The 1971-nt window shown below is 46.9% G+C and overlaps 1 protein-coding gene across 1 annotated transcript; it reads left to right on the forward strand.

Moving 5' to 3' along the window:
* Positions 1-329: 329 nt before the first annotated feature.
* On the forward strand, positions 330-1619 carry LOC146772496 (actin-like protein 9). The gene has a single exon (XM_085637003.1). The coding sequence runs from the start codon at positions 330-332 to the stop codon at positions 1617-1619; it is 1290 nt and encodes a 429-aa protein (XP_085493129.1).
* The last annotated feature ends 352 nt before the right edge of the window (positions 1620-1971 follow it).

Consider the following 1971-nt stretch of genomic DNA (forward strand, 5'->3'; position numbering starts at 1 on the left):
TAGAGAAAACCTATGTGCACATGTTCAATCTAATTGTAATCTAGTTGTAAAGATGTAGCCTGATCTCTACCTAACACATGCCGAAACCCTACCTAACACACATGCATGCACACACACACACATTTATGTCCTATTTTCATTATGACCTTCGTTGCCTGGAGGCCGCATCACAATAGACACCAGCTGAAAATTTTCCATCTCTGACGTCACTGCTGTCTTTATGACAACACTGAGCTGGGGCAGCGCATGCCCCTAGACACCAATGCCCCATCTTCTTTGTCAACAGGAGACATCTTGTTTCTACTTCCAGCCTAACTATTAGAAGAAAGATGGCTTCTCCAAGTCCAGCGCCATCATCTTCTCCTGACAAACTGCAACCATGCAGTGCTGATAAAAATAATTTAATGGTTAAACCACCCGCGACAGAGAGAAGAGAACTAAGACCGAAAGACAGCAATCCCGCTGACGGCCCTTCAAAACATAGCCATGAGCTCTTTCTGCCAGTGAAGAAGGCAGAAGCCATTGTGATTGACACCGGCAGCGGAAGCTGCAAAGCTGGCTTTGCTGGACAGGCCACGCCATTGTCGATTGTGAAGACCGTGGTTGGCTATCCTCTGGAGAAGTCTCTGAATTCTGGCGACATCCGGGAATCCCATTTTGTTGGACAGGTTGCCTTGGATGAACCAGACCTAAGAACTGTTGAACCGATAAAGAACGGCGTTATCACTGACTGGGATGCAATGGAAACTCTGTGGCGGCACATCTTGGACCACAAACTCAAGGCCTCCCCGGAAGAGCATGCTATCTTACTCACCGACCCACCCCTGAATCCCACAAACAACAGGGAGAGAATGGCAGAAGTCTTGTTTGAATCCATGAACTGTCCATGCGTGTGTGTGGCCTATCAGTCGGTGTTGTCTGCATATTCTTACGGGAAGATCAGTGGCTTGGTGGTGGAGTGCGGGCACGGGTTGACGTACACAGCCCCTGTTTTCCAGGGACACAATGTTCCGAACGCAACAGAGAGGATGGGTGCCAGTGGGGCAGAACTCACCGAGTCCCTGGTGAAGATGCTTTCTAGGTTTCAACATATGTTTGAGGGGAACGCGAAGGACCTTGTGGAGAACATCAAGAGGGAATGCTGCTACGTGGCCCTCGACTATGGAAAAGAAATGAATCGACCAGAAGACGACTATCTGCGCGACTTTCAGCTCCCTGATGGGAAAGTCATCACCATTGGGAAGGAGAGATTTCAGTGCCCTGAAGCCCTCTTTAGCCCTGCGGAAGCGGATGATGTCAGTCACGTGGGCATTCACAAGATGGCTCAAAATAGTCTGAATAGAGTCCCAGAAGAAAGCAAGAAGGCGATTTCCGACAACATTCTCCTTTGCGGGGGATCCACTCTCTTCGAAGGATTCAACGAACGACTCAGTCGGGAGTTCGAACAATGGCAGCCACAACAATTAGAGACCAGCGTCATATCCCTCCCAGAAAGGAAGTACTCGGCATGGATTGGAGGCTCCATCCTAGCTTCGCTGAAAGCCTTCCAGTCTTGTTGGGTCCATTGTGAACAGTACAAAGAGTATGGGCCTTCCATTATACACCGTAAATGCTACTGAGGAAAGTGGAAAGTCCAAACTCCATGTCAGGTCCAAGAATAAAAGACTGTTTATCCGACATTGTTTCCAACTATTTTGTAATACTGTGTTGCAAAAAGTGCGAAGTTGTTAGCCATTTTCTCCACAAACATTATGACTTTTATCTAAAACTGCACACGCTTTTCAGACCTAGCAGAAGTTAAGAAAAGTAAAATTGGATACATTTGAAGTTTTGCATCAAGTTTTCTATGCTGTACACCCTGATAAGCAAAACCACAACACTGATGGACAGAATATTGAAGACAGAATATCGCAATGTTATCTGGTAAGTTTAGATTTCCTCTACCTAGCTTGACATGCACGCATGTTACGC

This window comes from Triturus cristatus, chromosome 12 (assembly GCF_964204655.1).
Source record: "Triturus cristatus chromosome 12, aTriCri1.1, whole genome shotgun sequence".
Classification (NCBI taxonomy): domain Eukaryota; kingdom Metazoa; phylum Chordata; class Amphibia; order Caudata; family Salamandridae; genus Triturus; species Triturus cristatus.

Coding starts and splice junctions, on each gene's coding strand:
- LOC146772496 (XM_085637003.1), top strand. CDS start 330: ATGGCTTCTCCAAGTCCAGCGCCATCATCTTCTCCTGACAAACTGCAA.